Source organism: Harpegnathos saltator, unplaced genomic scaffold (assembly GCF_003227715.2).
Source record: "Harpegnathos saltator strain DR-91 unplaced genomic scaffold, Hsal_v8.6 scaffold573, whole genome shotgun sequence".
NCBI classification, from domain to species: Eukaryota; Metazoa; Arthropoda; class Insecta; order Hymenoptera; family Formicidae; genus Harpegnathos; species Harpegnathos saltator.
The window spans coordinates 796264-813370 of record NW_020230397.1 but is presented as its reverse complement, the minus strand read 5'-3'; the positions used below and the strand labels follow the sequence as shown (position 1 = coordinate 813370).

At 35.1% G+C, this 17107-nt stretch overlaps 1 protein-coding gene across 2 annotated transcripts in view; it reads right to left on the bottom strand.

Annotated features, from left to right (window-relative positions):
- Positions 1 to 7973: 7973 nt before the first annotated feature.
- The window catches only part of LOC105184456 (serine/threonine-protein kinase 17B), a 268682-nt gene continuing 259548 nt past the window's right edge, over positions 7974 to 17107 (bottom strand). The window contains exons 6-7 of one of the 2 annotated variants that reach the window (XM_019841999.2): positions 9472 to 10691; positions 7974 to 9347 (exon numbers count right to left, since the gene is read on the bottom strand). In XM_019841999.2, the coding sequence (XP_019697558.1) occupies positions 9482 to 10691 (1210 nt within the window). In that variant the 3' untranslated portion in view covers positions 7974 to 9347; positions 9472 to 9481. Of the gene's footprint in view, positions 10692 to 17107 lie in introns of both variants that reach the window. The other variant, XM_025303753.1, reaches the window with a different exon arrangement.

Genomic DNA, 17107 nt, shown 5'->3' with positions numbered 1-17107 from the left:
GGAAGGAGGTGAAGAGCGGCAGGTGAGATGGGGATGGGGTGCGCGTAGCGCGCCGTGCTAAATGCACTTACAACTCACGTATATACCAAACTTTTTTGTTAATAACTTATTAATAAATAGTAACCAACGGCTAAAACCTTCCCGCATTACTCAGGGTGATGATCTACATAACATATAACTAAAATTTTTGAGATCGGGAGGTGGTCCCCATAAGTAAATATTTACCCACTTTACATTATGAATACATAATCTAAGTACTCGCGGGAAAAACGCAGGGCAACTGTAACGGACAGACGTACGGGACATTTCGTGCGCACTATCTGCACTATTTGCGCCTATCTGCGCTTACATCCATCACGGAAATATTTGCGTCAAGCTCTGATGTCATGCTCACGCATGCTCCCATATGGGAAAAATTCCCACCACTTGTCATCGCTGCTAAGCGCGGCAGCCCGTGATATAAGTTGCGTAACCGAGTGTAAGAAACCGAATATCGTAAGCGAATAAATATCGAGCGTTGAGGAATCTTCATGCTTGGATACACAATACTGCTTGGCCGCGTAATTTCAAAAATTTAACACGTTTATTAATAGTACCCAATATTTTCAAAAAATATCTTTATAAAGGTTATTATTATTCAAGAAAAACCTAACGACAAAAAATGTACGTAACATAAGTTTCTACATGTTTTACAAAATTTATTATAAAACTTACCTTTTTAAACAAAAAGATAAAAAGAGGTGCGAAGTATAAGCGCAACACGTATTGTGTTATTTTTAGAAATTTCAAATTCAAATTATTTTTTTTAAGGTATATATGTGTAAAGTTTTTACAAATAAAATTCACCGTGCCATCGAGAAATCAAAACTTACTGAGAAACCTAACATATATATATATGATTATTGTACACTTAAAATCTAATATATATATATATGATTACTGTATTCAAGAAAAACCTAACGATAGAAAATGTACGTAACATAAATTTTTACATGTAAAATTTATAAAACTTATCTTTTTAAACAAAAAGGTAAAAAAAGGCGCCAAGTACAAGCGCAACACGTATTGTGTTATTTTTAAAAATTTCAAATTCTAATTATTTTTTTGTAAGGTATATACTGAGAAACCTAACATATATATATATATGATTATTGTATACTTAATATACTTAATACTTAAAACCTAACATATATATATATATATATGATTATTGTATTTAAGAAAAACCTAACGACAGAAAATGTACGTAATATAAGTTTTTACATGCAAAATTTATCAAACTTACCTTTTTAAATAAAAATTAAATAAAAATTAAATAAAAATTTTTAAATAAAAAGGTAAAAAAAGGCATCAAGTACAAGCGCAATACGTATTGTGTTATTTTTAGAAATTTTAAATTCTAATTATTTTTTTAAGGTATATATGTGTACATAACATAAGTTTTATAAGTAAAACTTACAATTATAATAAAACTCTACGACACTATTCTACTCTACAAAAAAAAGTGATATATTAAAACAATAGCGCCAACTAAGAAACCTAACATATATATATGATTATTGTACACTTAATATTTTTAGAAATCTCAAATTCAAATTGTTTCCTTTTTTCAAAATATATATTATGTACATAACATAAGTTCTTACAAGTAAAAATTATATCGTGTTATAAAAATTTAACACGTTTATTAATAGTGTCTAATATTAAAAAAATATATCTGTTTAAAGGTTATTATTATTCAAGAAAAACCTAACTACAAAAAATGTCCATAACATAAATTTTTACAAGTAGAATTTATCATTATTTATTAGAACATTGAGTTATATGGTTATTTTACTTGTTATTATAACAAATTAATTATTATAACAATGCAATAAAAAATATTTAATACAAAAAATCTTAGCGCGGCTGCACCAAAAACTGTCGAACTAAAACTTGTTTAATACATATGTGACAGCATTTTTATTATAATAAAATGTACTTGTAAATTCTCTCTATACATATATAGTGTAATGTTTTATTTAAATTTATATAGAGTAATTACTCGTTTATCGATGAAACATTTCTCTAATATTAAAATCTCTAAAACTCAAACAATAGTAAAATATAAACCATTTCTTTACAAATACATCTAATGTAAAATACTCTTAAAATAAATATGTTAAAATAATATTAGAATGTATTGAATATTAATAATATAATATATTTGTTGGAATTAACTTGATTCTATCAACACGTATTATATTTATAGCGCGGTATTGAATAGTTTTATTTGAACTTGAAGTTCCCATATGAGTGAAATATAATATCTCGCGCACATCGCAATCATTCGTTTTTGATTATAATAAATTATAAACCTATAGAATATACATATCGTAATCTGTATATATTCTACATATTTTGATATCTTTTTATTCAAAGATGTTATTCTTATTGTAATTGACGAAGTGTCAATGATATGTACTTTGATTTTTATGTACATACATCTTCGATATAGTTTTTGATGCAGCCGCGCCAAGATTTTTTGTATTAAATATTTTTTATTGCATTGTTATAATAATTAATTTGTTATAATAACAAGTAAAATAACCATATAACTCAGTGTTCTAATAAATAATGATAAATTCTACTTGTAAAAATTTATGTTATGGACATCTTTTATAGTTAGGATTTTCTTGAATAATAATAACTTTTAAACAGATATTTCTTTTTAATATTGAACACTATTAATAAGAGTGTTACATTTTTATAACATGATATAATTTTTACTTGTAAGAACTTATATTATGTACATATATATCTTAAAAGAAAAATAATTTGATAAGTTTTACTTGTAAAAACTTATGTTATGTACATAATATATATATCTTAAAAAAAGAAAATAATTTAAATTTGAGATTTCTAAAAATATTCAGTACACAATAATCATATATATATGTTAGGTTTCTCAATTGGCGCTACTGTTTTAATATATCATTTCTTTTTCAGAGTAGAATAGTGTTGTAGAATTTTATTATAATTGTAAGTTTTACTTGTAAAATCTTATGTTATGTACACATATAAATCTTAAAAAAATAATTTGAATTTAAAATTTCTAAAAATAACACAATACGTGTTGCGCTTGTACTTGACGCCTTTTTTACCTTTTTGTTTAAAAAGGTAAGTTTGATCAATTTTACATGTAAAAACTTGTTACGTATATTTTTTGTCGTTAGGTCTTTCTTGAATAATGATAACCTTTAAAAAAATATCTTTTTTATTAATTTTTCGATGGCATGGCCCATCATATCGTCTGCTCAGCATCAGCTGACCGGCAATCAAATGACGGGCGGCACAACATACTGTGCTTAACAATATTCTCACATTATTATCTTTAGACATTCCCTCTCTCACTTTCCCCCCTCACCCTCTCATCTTCTCCTCTCTCTCCCCCCTCCCTCCCCCCTCTCTCATTCCTCTCTCTCTCTCTCTCTCTCTCTCTCTCTCTCTCTCTCTCTCTCTCTCTCTCTCTCTCTCTCTCTCTCTCTCTCTCTCTCTCTCTCTCTCGCTCTCTCTCTCTCTCCCCCTCTCTCGCATATTTTATCCTATACTGTATTCTAGCATATCTCTCGCTTACTCGGTTGCATTCGCTACTGTCTGCTTCTTCAGAGCTCTCGTAGCGCCCCTGGTGTCGGGAAAGCAATGTGCACGCATATCCCTACTCCTCTGCGTTCGACGTTTCTTTTTTATTACTGAATTGAATTTTTCCGTGATTCAGACTTTATTTTAAAATGCCTCCACTTAGAGACAATGTACACAAAAAGTACAATAATACTTTTCTTCCTATTTTTTAAGACCGAATCGATTGGGACTAAAAGAATCTCGATTGGTTTAGCTATTGCTGAGATATGAATATTTCACCTCGTTTCAACTCGCAGTTTCGCGTAATATAGGCATGATGTGCCTTGCGCCGTTCGGGCGCAACTTCGTTGCGCTTGAACTCAACAGTTTCGCGTAATATAGGCACGATGTGCCTTGCGCCATTCGGGCGCAACTTCGTTGCGCTTTAACTTGGCGTGAGGCACTATCGTGCCTCTTGATTTGATGAGATGTATGAATTCCTTTTCCTTTTAACAACCCATTCTACATTACAGCATGAAAGGATATAAAGCCACTTATATGTAAACTAAATGTATTAACAAATTTTACTGAAAATCATGGCTAGTTTTGTAAGAAAAGTACTCACTATAATTCTGAATGTACTATTCCATTTATTTTGTTCATTATTAAAATTAATACAATAATAAATATTTACAGATTTTTAGCAGCTATATGCGCAATCGTAACTTTCATGAATAAACTTAAGTATTAAACGGCATACTAATAATAATGTAATATAATAGTATAACACATAATAATAATAATAATGATATAATGTATAATAATATAATAATAATATAATAGAGTATTCACAGGGAGAGCGGCGCATTCGAGTGTCTTAGAAGGCAAAGAGACAACTTCATTTCTCGCAAGTTTAGACTATGCACAAAGAACGAAAACGTAATATAACGCAAGAATCGATTAACTATGACTACCATGATGACTTGAAAGGGGAATAAATAATCGTGAACTCGCTGCGAGAGAAAGTGAGTTGCCTCGCTCAAATCGCACGGCTCTGTCCATCATAGAAAAGTTAAAGTACAGGCTTATTTCCATTCTTTGATTCACAGATATATTTTTCATTATTTCTCCACACATTATGCATGCAGACATACGTACGTACATACCTATACATGCGCGTACACACGCGGAAAAATGTTATCCTCGCTTTTCTGCAAATAATACGAATAAGAAGAAGATCGAATCTTTTCCGAAGTTTCCATGTCTTCAACCTTTCCACTACTACGTGCTGTTATAGTAACTTTCCGCTAAGCAATTGTTTAGAACGACGTGCTTTTATAATGACTTCCTTCAATATTATACATTGAAAGCCAAACAAGTTTCTTTTTATTATAAAGTAGTTTCCCGTTTGTTTTAATAACATTCAAGCAATATGTAGATAATAAAATTGGATATGTTGTCATTTTTTGATATTGTATCGATAAAATAAACTGATGAAATAGGATGACATTATATCGATGAAAATATAAATGAAACAGACCTATATAATTATTTTTTCATTATATGCATTCGGCGACTGAGTTGTCTATACAGTGGTGACGCCTTGTGATCAATTTAACAACAGCGAAAAGGTTAAAATTTATATGAACGACAAACTTCGAATTTCCGTATCTTTTATAAACTTACATGGAAAGGTGTACAAGCTGAGAGACGCAATACTTAAACTGGCCTCTCCCTCTCTCTCTCTCTCTCTCTCTCTCTCTTTCTCTCTCTCTTCTTCTTGTTCTTCAAAGCAAAACATAAAGTCCGTCTTTTATATTTTTACGACGCTCTCGTTCGCTGTTCTTTCTCGTTTCGCGCGAGCAAGACACAGGTCGCTCGTTAGCATCTCGCCAACGAGCGTGTGTCCGCGGCGAAGTGAACAAAACTTAGAGACGTGAAAGAAAGAGAAGCGACGAGCACGAGAAGCACGAATCATACTTGTGACTAGCATTCGTTGCACCGTGCAATCGGATCGTATGCGATAATGAATTCGCTGAATAAATGTGCGATACCGTATATACAATTCTGATTTGCGCATCCACAACTTATCGAAGAATAGAGAAGTGTTCATGTTTTTTCTACTTTATCACGTGATGTAGTATGAACAACTCCGTTGTAGAGCAATGACGAAAAAGAATGCTGAAATTAGTTTGGAATAGATCTCCGATAGCATGATCCGTACGAAAAGAATATGCGCATACATGCACAAACATATACATGTATGTATGTATTTATTTATATATGTACGTAATATATGATTCAATGAATAACGAAAATAAAATGTCCTTCGATATGAGAGCCATGATTTTCGGTGGTTCGTGCAAAAAGTAGTTCACTAACATTCAAAGCATTTGGTCTCCATTATTTAATCTCCGTCAAGTCAAATTCAAGCTAGTTAGAATTAGAGAATGTCTCAAGACTCCTCTAAGCCCTCAATTTTGATCTACGAAGCTGCGCGATTAAGGCACTTTGCACAATGAACAACTTTTCCTTGACACATCACAGTCTTGTGGCTCAAGCGCGTGTCGTAGATAACAAACGCGGAAAACGTGACATTGTATGAAACATGCAATGTAATTCTTCTTTTTTCTTCTAAAGAAGGCACCGTGGGAACCGTAAAAATTAATACGGTCTACATGATTGCAGCCGGATATTCATCAAAACTACGAGATACAGTAAAAAATGTATCAGGCAAAAATTGTATAGCATTGAATACATCTTACAACTATCCGTTAAAACTTTCTTTCCACAATATGATGTTGTCGAAGATATACTCTCATTCTAGACTTTATTATATGTACGTACATACGCAAGCACGTATAGTCGAGATACGAAAAGATCGTCCGTAATTATTTTCAGTATGTTTCAAGCATGCATGCGCCCTGTACATAGGAAAATTCTCTATTTAAATAAATTATCCCATTGGATTGAACGGATACATTCTGAAACGCACAAAAAACTAAGGACGATCTTTTTGTCCACGAATGTACACAGTATACGCACACATGCCCGTTCTCACACACTCAACAGTATTTACAACAGCCTTTTACTTATTTCTATATAATACAAAAAAAGTTAAAATCACTTATCCCTTTTCTCTCTTCAACCCTCGCACACTCCATCTCTGTTCATCTTTGCCTTTACCACCTTCTCGCTCCGTTCCATCCTCATCCTTTCCTTTCTGTCTCTCTCTTGTGCTTTTACTCTCCTTCTCTTCCTCCCCCGAAACTCTACCGCCTCTGTCTCTATGTCGCCCCACTCTCTCCCTCATCTCACCCCTTCTGCTTCCTCCTTCATTTGATTCTCTCTTCTCTCTCATTCTTCTGCCCTCTCTCTCTGTCTCTGTCTCTCTCTCTCTCTCTCTCTCTCTCTCTCTCTCTCTCTCTCTCTCTCTCTCTCTCTCTCTCTCTCTCTCTCTCTCTCTCTCTCTCTCTCTCTCTCTCTGTCTCTTTCATTCTTGTACAAACGCACTTATACATATAATCTTTTTCGCATTCCCAAGTTATCCGTTAAAATTCAGACTAGTGTTGATAACTTTGAGGCTGTTCGGAGATGCTGGAGACCGGTTTGCGAAATTCAATGCAACGTAATTCCCTATTAACCTCGCGACGCTTTGCGAGGATATCGATATCTCAATCTCTGCAGTATACGCATTATGCCTAGATTTCTACATGATAATGGGACTGCACTGTCTCTCTCCTTATCCCAAACAAAGGGAGTATAGGATACGATTTATTTTGAATTTACCCAAATATATATAAATTACACCAGAAATCACTGCTAAAGTCAATATTAAGATTTATAGTATGTATAATATAAATAAAAGTTAGAAGTATTAGACAAGCAATACATGCTTTAGTAGTCAATAAAGAGTGCATGGAAGAAAGAAAACAAAACATAAAAAAAGTATAAAAAACAAAGATTTATAATTCCAACGAAACAAAATACGACGCATTATTTTTCTGATTAGAATAATTATATATGCGCACAGATAGTACGTATATTTTGCACATTAGAAATGGTATAGTGTCGATCTTTCACCATTATCCCAAAGTCAGCAGTTCAGTTATTATATAGAAATCTATGATTATATCATGCTTCGGTATGGTTGCAATCACACCAAATTAGAGACAAATATCAATGAGGATAACATCGTTGTTTAGAATTCAGACATTAATATCGAAGTTGAATATCGTTGTTGAAAAATGATTAGTTGCAAGTATAATCGATATTATTTTCTATAAATAAGTTTTTACCTTTAACCGTTGAAAATTCATATTTACTAATTGTAAAGATAATATATGTAATATCAAGGTTTCCCTTAATTTTCATTCTCACGATCAATTTATTGATTGAATTAAACTTGACTTAATTTTGGAAAATAAACGTTTCGAGGAGGAGAGAAGAATTGAGGTAAAATCTTCCAGATATTTATCGAGGTATCACTTGATGTAATTTCGAGTGTCTTAAATCATGTACTTCAAATTCTTCAGAAATATAAAAAATGACAATTTCGAAATGACTGGCAGAGAAAGGTCAAGACGTAACGATTATGAAATTACATAAATGCCATGACAAATAACGATAGGCGAATAATCGAATAACAATGAACCGGTAAGCAAGGGATATGTAATTCGCCAACGGAGACGATGTTAGCTTCTACACACGTAATGACGTCACATAATAAGGTCACATAATAACATCATTATGTTACAATGCATTATACGCGGTACAATAAAGAAACGATGCATTATTCTATCTCGTGCTCTCTCTTTCCGGAAATAGTAACAAATATTTATCACTCGATTGACTAACGCATCGCTTCTTATTGTGCACATGCATTACTATATATACTACTATGTATCTATACCAATGCAAAAGAAAAACAAATGAACAAAAGAAATAAAAAGAAAGAGATTTTTCTTTCGAATCTATTTTTCTTTTCTTTTATTTCTGAACGTATCTTTCCTAAAATGCAAAACGGTGCGACATCGTTGAAGAAATGTATAATTTATGGAGAATAGAAATTTATAGAGCCTAGGGATGAGATTAAGAGCAAAATATTGATGTCCAATTGTTAACATATCGATATTTCATGATGAATGCTACGAGTCACGGTGCAAGGAACATTACATCGGTACTTCGTCAACTTCTCATTCCCGTTTACTTTTATTTATTCGTACAATTGACTCTCTAAAAAAAATTGACTACATTATATCGCAACAAAGTTGTTACGACCTTCACGACCTGCCACCAGTCGTACATAGAACTGTGAAAGTTTCTTATTTTACAGCTACCGTTTTACGGTACGTAATTCACTCAATACAAACATTAATAAGTCTACGCTTAATTTACGCTGTACTTCGCATCGTTGAATTTTTCTTTCGTCCGTGTAGCGCGCGATACCCTTCTCATCTTTACTATCCTGTCGAAACGCAATTTCAAGGTGAAATTTCAGATCTACTTTACACAAGGTCTCTCTGTGTCAAAATATCACGTTTTATTCATGTAAGAAAGAAGTGAAGGAAGAAACATGTGTAATGCCGAAACTTCTCAAGAATTTTTTCCATCGTTGAGTCACAGCCTACATATGCAAACCTGGAGGAACTTTGTCCGTATCTTCCTCTTTCCTATCGCTCGTTTGACACCGCGCATCCCTCGAGTACCTCATCACTAAACATCTTCTTGTATCTCGCGTCGCGTCACTGTACACAAACAATGATATATACAACTATCTATCAAACCCATCTTAATCTCGGGTCCTTTAAGGCCCATCAGGCGCTTTCACCTGTGACACAAAGAATATCCGAACACATATGGCCCGTGTACCTGTAGAACTTTACGAAGCATCGTGCATCTGAAACCGGCGAATGCGCGCCTGCACCGACTCGCACTGTACTTCGCAGTACCTGGTGTATCTGCCGGCTCGGACGGGTTCCCTGATGACCACTAAATTGCCACCACGCTCTCGGAGCGCCTCAAGGCCCGCAGTTCTGCCACGCACCGTCGTCGTCGCCGCCGTTGTCGACGTCGTCGACGTAATCGTCGATGTTGGCGGCATCGTCGGGATCTTTGCAATCTTCGCGCCGGGCGCCTCCAACATAAAGCGACTGAGGGCCTTGCTGACGACGCCGTTACATTCACGCGGCCATACCCTGTTGCTACGATGTTGATGATGCCTCTGCTCCCATCTGTCGGCAGTCGAGTCGGTGGTGGAAAATGGGAAGCTCGCTCTGCCTTGGCTCTTACCATACAGAATGAAGTCTAGAGAGTCGTCTGAGTAGATACTGCTACGGTCGCTCGAGCTGTCAGTCGAGATCTCGGAGACGGTGTCACTGCCACTATCGCTACACTGCTGCTCTTCGCCGAGGATGAATACAGGCGTGCACTTGAATACCTCGCCGGCTGGCATGGTGTGAGTGGCGGTAGCACGACGCTGAGTGCCAGCGCCGATGACACCGCCGATGGCACCACCGCTGTTGGCGGTGGCAACGGCCGTGCTGGTGCTTTCGCTCCCGCCTGCGGCCGTGCCCGACATCATCGATTCGATGATGACGATTTCCGTCGCGGAGAACTTACGCGCTAGCGAGTCCATGTTTCTCTTGAAAGTGTCCCTGCGGTCGGGACTCAGGCCAAACCTAATTTTGGATTTGGGCGACGATTTGGACGGTGACTTGGTGGACTTAGTATAAAGATTCTCCGTGTGCGAGGAGATGGCGCGACTCGTTGTTTGCTTGGAATCTGTATTGTGGCATGAGCCGGTCGAGCTAGACAAACGTTGTTTCTCAGTGTCGCTCTTCGGTGTAGGCGACGCTTTTGACGTTTGGCCGTTGGTGATGGCAAGCTTCTGAAAAGAAGAGAATGGATTGGAAGACGAAGTAGATGACGAGCTGGAGCTCTTGTCTGGTCGCGAGTTCGTCATAGAGAAGTTCGCGCTGGAACTGTCATCCGACGAGGCGGAACACGTGGACAATAGCAGAGGCGCCGGTGGCTGCTCAAACATGCTGAACCAAGGATGCTGGAGGCACTCGGTCACCGTCAGGCGTTCACTGCAAACAGACAAAAAGTTGTTTACTAAAAGAGGTATATTTCACATGCTCACACACACATATATATATATATATATATATATTCTCGTGACTGCGCGAATACAATCATTGGCGTGTCCTCCGGCAACATGCGTTCGCGATAATCACACCAAAGCATGAACGTGCAAGAGAGACCCCGGCACAACTCATTCACATCAGCTATTTTCGTACGGCCCTCTTAAACAAATGTATCTTGACAACAGCCTCGTTCCGTGAACAACAGCCTCGTTCTCGTCATCCTCGTTAACTCGCGAGCGAGAGTCAAGAGGTTAAGAGACCCGTCGCGTAATGACCTCCGGGCGGCGCATTATCGACGGTAGCCATCGTCGCAGCGCTCGCACTGGAACATTTTCACGCGGCTATCTCGTGCCACACGTGCATCGTATATACTATATATATGCAGCCCGCGTGAAATGTTACGTACACATCGCTCGACTTCCGCCACGCGAAACGGTACAGAATGTCTTCAATAACGGAGCGTACCACGTAACTGCCAAGGAATGCAGGCCTATCAAAGATCCGTTGACGTTTTAGAGGGAAGTTCCCTCAGTACTGCGCAAGATTATCGGCTGCGAGCGAGAGATTTGTACTATCGAATTCAGGTCGCGCGTAAAACAACAGATCGACAAGGTCTGCAATCAAGTGGATCGACATAATTTCCAGGAATCAAGGCAGAAAAAGATCGATAATTTTAATGGGAAAATCATATTGGTGAAAAATAGATAACACGGTAACTATGCCCCGCGCGGTCACTGTAAATTATTCGATAATACACACTTGTTATGCAAACTGCCACGCATTAACATAATAATAATCTAACACCAGTCCCGTGATTGCTGGCATAACTCAAACTACTGAGCGAAAATAGTGCGAATGTATAATTAAAATACATTAATTCCAACAAGTGATGCAGCGAGCAATTAAATTTGAAATTACCTACGGAATGTGGTACTAAGTTTTATGTACTTTCAAAGCTCCTCTAATTTACTTGCAACATAGTTCTCCGGCCGATTCACTAAATATAGTGCTTTGCAGATTGGCCGTAAAGGAGAGACCACTCCACGTCGTCGAACATGATGATAAGTCGTTTATGAGTGGCACGATAAAGGTCTCTGCCTGGTAGAGAGGAAGAACGCGGATATTCCGGATAGCAACTTCCCTTCAGCTGTCTAAGCGATAAGGGAATCTACGAGTTTTTTGGCGGAATTCCGCTCGATCGCGTTGCTCTTCCTGTTTCAAAGAAAGGCGCCGGTCGTTTTTCCCGTGACCGACGGACGAAAGCGAATGATTGATCGACGACAGTCCCTACCTGCACACAAGCGAGTTAATTAATATATCTTAGTGGAATCACGATATTATCATTTTGTATTTTGTACGGCTAATCCGCGAGATGTTGAAGCAGGCGTAAAACAAGCGAAATATGATACACATAATTCATAAGAAACAAAAATTCGTAGAATTCGAATAAAATAATTTAAAATGTCAATGCGACAACATTCGAATAATCAGAAATATGTATTTCTAAGATGAACGGAAATTTCACGTCACCGAAAGAGGAATCAAGTCAAACTATCCAGTCGAAACGTTCGTCGTACTCTTTGAGTTTCTCGGTACAACAATTTATTTTCGGCAAGTAGAGTGATAGTCACTCCACACACGATTTCGAGTAATTTTTTATTTATGTAAAACAAATCGTGCACTCGCTGAATCACCAAACAATTATTCTTACTCGAAGGCATAGGCGACGCCAAGGATGGGCCTGGGTGAGCCTTCGCCCATCTAAAAATACGCTGGCTCACCCTAAAATTTTAGAAAATTTTAGCATAATTATGCTGTCCTATTCTGTCAAGTATTCAGCTTTTTTATATAAAGTTATTTTTATGATTAAAATTCTACAATTAATTTTAAATTCTATCTTCATAGTTAATTTCTTCCAGAGACAAAGCGCAACGATCAGAAACATTAAAATGAATAATAAAATGATATACAATATATAATAAATATGGCCCATTTATATAAACGCTGGCCCACCTATGGCACATGAATAGTTCTGGCGCCGCTTATGCTCGAAAGTAGATCTAATCTATTCCATCACAGAAATAAATTTATTTTAATCGAATAATTGTTCACTCATATTTATTAAGATAACACTCCAAACAGTTTAAAAAATATGTTTGCAGTGAACGATTGATTTTGAATTTGATCAATGCCCTGAGAAAAGAAAAACTGCGTGAAGTTCCTCTCTTTAAAAATTGCAAAAGATTTAATTATAATTGTATTAAATTAATTATAACTGTATAAAATTTAATTATAACTGTAGCAACTTATTCAGTAGTCATTTTTGTAATGTTTGTTGGTTCATTCCAAAAATTTAGTATTTAGAACCAGTAGTTAAAAGTGCAATAGATATTACAAAGAAAATAAAAATGGATATGAACTTCGTCTCCTGTCATTACTGAAAATTCCTTCTCACATTCTACTCAATTCTTATTGTTATTATTCGTTTGGTGATTATTTCTTTGATGGATAGATCTCATCTGACTGTATCACGCGCGTTGATTGATTAATTTTATTTTATTTCATTAATATTACGATATTTTACATAGTGATTCACAAAATTTTATTTTATTTCATTAATATCACGATATTTTACATAACGATTTACAAAATAATAAAATAAAAATTTACTATTCACTTTTTAATGAATAATATCTGCGCGCAAGTATTATCGTATCATGATTCAAACACTTTGTAATAATGCGTCATTATTTTTTTTTTAGATACCTCTTATCAATATGTTAAAAAAAATGATTCCTAGTTGTTTTATATTTAGATAATTTATGATAGTTACCATATAAGGAATCCAGATCTAATTACCTTGTCCTTGAGATATGTTGTCAAAAATATTACTGTATATTTTTCAAAAAATTTTAGTCGACATCCATTGCTTATTGAAACAATATTAATCAAAAAAGTTTTGAGAACATACTAGTTAATGTTAGTGCTAAAACATGTAATTTACTAATATAGATAACATTACATTTCTCTATTTCTGGGATTTCTGGGATTACCGAAATAAATACCTCCATTTTTCATCCCCAGTAACAATACGATACAAAAAAATCTTCATTCAAAAACTCTTCGTCTGACAATCAATAAAACGCAAATGTTCAATCAGTTCGCAATGGCATTTTCTGATAATTCATGTGGAACCCATTTTCCTTCTTCGTGAATCTTTCTCATATCATGTAAACATTTAATAACTATTGTACCATCAACATTTAATGCTTTGGCAAGTTCTAAAGCGGATTATGCCGAATTTTCGTCCAATAATGCTTGCAAATATGCATTTTCAAGCTTTTCTGATTGTTCCAAGCGATTTTTGTCATTAACATTGAAATCACCACTTTTGAATTGTCAAAATCAATATTCACGTATCTTAATTGATGAAGCAACATCATAAGTTTCTATCAGAATTCTATGATCTTCAGCCGCCGTTGTCTTCTGATTAAAAAACAAAAGCAACACATGTCAAAAATGCTCTTTAGGAAGCTCCATCTTTAAAGTAGTATTAACACGATTTTTATTGCGTCTATAGTCAGTAAATGACTAAATATGATGGATTAATATTAAAATATTAAGAAACAATAGCTGTGATTGGAATGTTCGATAAAACTGACATTAGTACCATCTCTTGCGAAACCCTCAAAACTAAATCACATTCCTAATATTACGTAAACTTTACCATCACAGTTAGTTACTTTTATGATTTTTTATCTTATACTTACATATACGTGTAAAATTGAAAATCACACAGATCGTATAAACAAACCTAGTTATAATATAATAGCAAGAAATGCTTGGCATGTATGAAATGTATCCTAAATATCTACTGTCTATAGTTTGATATAATAACTAGATAATTAAGAATAAGGTTAGAAATTTAAAAAATTAAAAACTTATAATTTAGTTAATTTTAAATATTTCTGCCACAAAATATATGCTATTAAACATTGATTATGAATATAGTCGATAAGCAGAAATATATAATTGTATGATAATTATATAAATATTTCTAAAGAATCAGCTCGCGTAAAATCACAAATTTCAAAAAAAGAAAAAATATGTAAGAGATGACGTTTCACACAATCAAGCTTATATTGTTCGTAAATGTATCTTTTTTATTGCCTATCCCATTGCACTATTTGATGAACATTGTAAAGACATCACATTGTTGGTGACGACATTTCCGAACAGAAAATTTTTGATTTCTGACTTCACATTAGGATTCATGTCTTCGTTCATAAAGCATGCAGGGCAAGAATGAAAACAATTTTGTCTGCAAGATCGATTGAGTCCACTCAGAATTTTATGTGACCAGTTGTTACAGCACTATGATGATTTTGTCTCCATTGTCATGTAAGTACACAACCGCGCGTTTCTCGCTTTGCGTATTTTCTTGCAAAACCTTGCAAAACCCTGTCTTTTGATTCGTTAGCCTAAAGATCTATGTAATAGTCACAATAGCCACAGTCAGTCAAGGACTTAAACGTACCGAACACAAACCCGCGCAAACGCGAAACTACCGTTCTCGCTCGATGATTTTCTCTCGCCTTGAAGCGGCGCGTAATTAGATTTCAAAGCTCGAACCTGCACTGACCTACTAATTCGGAATCGCTACACTTAATGGATCGTCATCATTGTCGATGCCGTCATCCTGATTGCGCCATCGCGGAATGTCGCGTTACAATGATACGTCTACGTAACGCGATTGTTTTCGTTCCGGGAAATCGACCGATATACTGACATAACTTAGCAATATAGTCGCTGGGCACAAGCGTGTTCAAGCACTCCGAGCTATCTCCTTTCGTTTCGAGGTAAGGACCGGACCTTCTCGGTAAGTCACCGCAGCCTTCTATGAAGGAATTATTTTCACCGGTCTAAGAATTCTCCGATAACACGGCCGATATCTACTTCTTCTTCTCCTCTTCCTCATGTTCGTCATTCTCCTCGTGCGACACTCGACTCGCCAGACGAGCCATCTGAAATCGACGAATTAAATTCTTTGGCTGAGAAAGAATTCTTTGGTAGAGAAATTACGGCGAATGGATAGATGAACGTTATTCGTCTCGATCGCATGGACGTGTAACGAATGAAAATCTTTCGTTTAAATCAACAGAGTACATGAAGACAAGTGGCAACAAAGCAGCCCGCGATGATCGCCGAATAATATAAATCTCGTTCCTGCAAGTCGGTTTCCAGTCATACACGTACGTTTCTAAATTTCATTTCTAGGCGCTACTTGCTGAAATAATGTCCGCATTATGAGCTATTCGAATTTATCTTTCACTTCGGGAAACAATACAGCAACGCACATTTATTTTGCTTAATTTAAGCTGGTAATTCTACGTCACATAGCTAATATACACAAAAAGTCATAAATGTCTGGCCACTTCCAACACAGAGAGAGATTTCTTTAATTAATTTTATTGCATCTAAACAAATTTGATAATTGAAATAATCTAAAAAAACTAATATTTCAATCAATAAATATTATTCATTAGCTTTTCAAATAATTTTATTGTTTGGTCCAAATAATTTACGATTTAATATAAATAAGTACTTATTTAGTTCAAAGAAGAAAATTGTTCACATTTTCATTTTACTTAAAAATATCAATAATTTTCTTTTTAAATACTCTTAAAAATTTAATATTTTTATATATTTATAATCTTATTTATTATTTCATCATTTTCTTGTGATTCTCCATCCAAATACTCAACCATTTTGTGATACGGCCACATATCCTTTTTATTGACCACAAACTAACCTACTTGACTTCAACAATCGAACAAAAATTAATAGTAGCAACTACAACTCTGATAAAAGTTATAGTATTGCATTGTGTTATAGTTATAGTTATATAATAGTTATAGTATAATAGTAGGTAATTATAGTATAATAGGTATAATAGTTATAGTATTGTGTATAATAGTTATAGTAATACATAATATTATAAAAAAAGAAAAAGTTGGCACTGTGAAGACTCCAACACTCCTCGGACGTAGACGACAAAATACTAGCGCGCGCCTTAGCTTCCGCAGCTACCGCGCTTTATGCTTATTGATTCCAAGTTACTACACTTAATATGTAGCTGTTTTCTTAATTGCAAATTTCTCGCAAACGAAGGCCCATGCACGCAAACCCTTTTAGGGTTTTTATGTACTCAATTATGTACTCAATCCCCCTATTCGAGTGAAATATGACTCATTCAAATATCGATTTTACATGTCTTGCCATCTTCTTGTTAATTTAATATTATCCACAAATATTGAAGCAACAATCTACTTACATTTTGTTATATTTTGTTACATTGC